Here is a 960-nt window from a genome sequence, read left to right on the forward strand (position 1 = left end):
GTCAGGATTAGGGTCAGGATTAGGGTCAGGCTCTCATCATGGTAACACGCAGGGCGCCGTCGGTGCCCTGGGTGATGTTGGGGTCAGGATCAGGATTAGGATTAGGGTCAGGGTCAGGTTTAGGGTCAGGTTTAGGGTCAGGATCAGGGTCAGGCTCTCACCGTGGTGACTCGCAGGGCCCCGTCGGTGCCCTGGGTGAGGTTGGGGTCAGGTTTAGGGTCAGATTTAGGGTTTTTAGGGTCAGACTCTCACCATGGTGACACACAGGGCGCCGTCAGTGCCCTGGGTGAGGTTGAGGTTAGGATCAGGGTTAGGGTCAGGTTTAGGATCAGATTTAGGGTCAGGATCAGGTTTAGGGTCAGGCTCTCACCGTGGTGACTCGCAGGGCCCTGTCGGTGCCCTGGGTGAGGTTGGGGTCAGGTTTAGGGTCAGCGTCAGATTTAGGGGTTTTAGGGTCAGGCTGTCACCGTGGTGACTCGCAGGGTTAGGATCAGGGTCAGGATCAGGTTTAGGGTCAGGTTTAGGATCAGGACTCACCGTGGTGACTCGCAGTGCCCCGTCGGTGCCCTGGGTGAGGTTGGCGAGCCGTGTGACCCACCCGAACTGGTCGCTGAGCTGCTGCATCAGGGCCGTGCTGTTGAGCAGCTCCTCCTGCAGGGCCCCCAGCAGGGAGTCGTAGCGGCGGGTGAAGCGCTCGGCAACGCGCATCGCGTCCTCCAGCTCCTCCCGCAGCTCCCCCTGCGACGGGGAGCCCTGCCCGCAGTCTGGGAAAGGATTGGGAATGGCCGGGAGTCAGCACAGCCCTGCCCTGTGCATCCCAGCACATCCCATCGCATCCCATCCCAGCACATCCCGGAGCTGCTCCTGGGATGGGGAGCCCTGCCCACAGTCTGGGAAAGGATTGGGAATGGCGGGGAGTCAGCACAGCCCCGCCCCGGGTATCCCAGCACATCCCCGAGC

General features: G+C 62.1%; 1 protein-coding gene across 1 annotated transcript in view; it reads right to left on the minus strand.

The window, feature by feature from the left end:
* The window catches only part of LOC113980126 (clusterin-like), a 2,541-nt gene extending 1,768 nt beyond the window's left edge, over positions 1–773 (minus strand). The window contains exon 1 of the mRNA XM_027707366.1: positions 538–773. Coding sequence (XP_027563167.1) covers positions 538–708 — 171 coding nt within the window. The 5' untranslated portion in view covers positions 709–773. The remainder of the gene's footprint in view (positions 1–537) is intronic.
* Positions 774–960: the final 187 nt, after the last annotated feature.

Source organism: Neopelma chrysocephalum, unplaced genomic scaffold (assembly GCF_003984885.1).
Source record: "Neopelma chrysocephalum unplaced genomic scaffold, ASM398488v2 Primary Assembly neopelma1_92564, whole genome shotgun sequence".
In the NCBI taxonomy this organism is placed as follows: domain Eukaryota; kingdom Metazoa; phylum Chordata; class Aves; order Passeriformes; family Pipridae; genus Neopelma; species Neopelma chrysocephalum.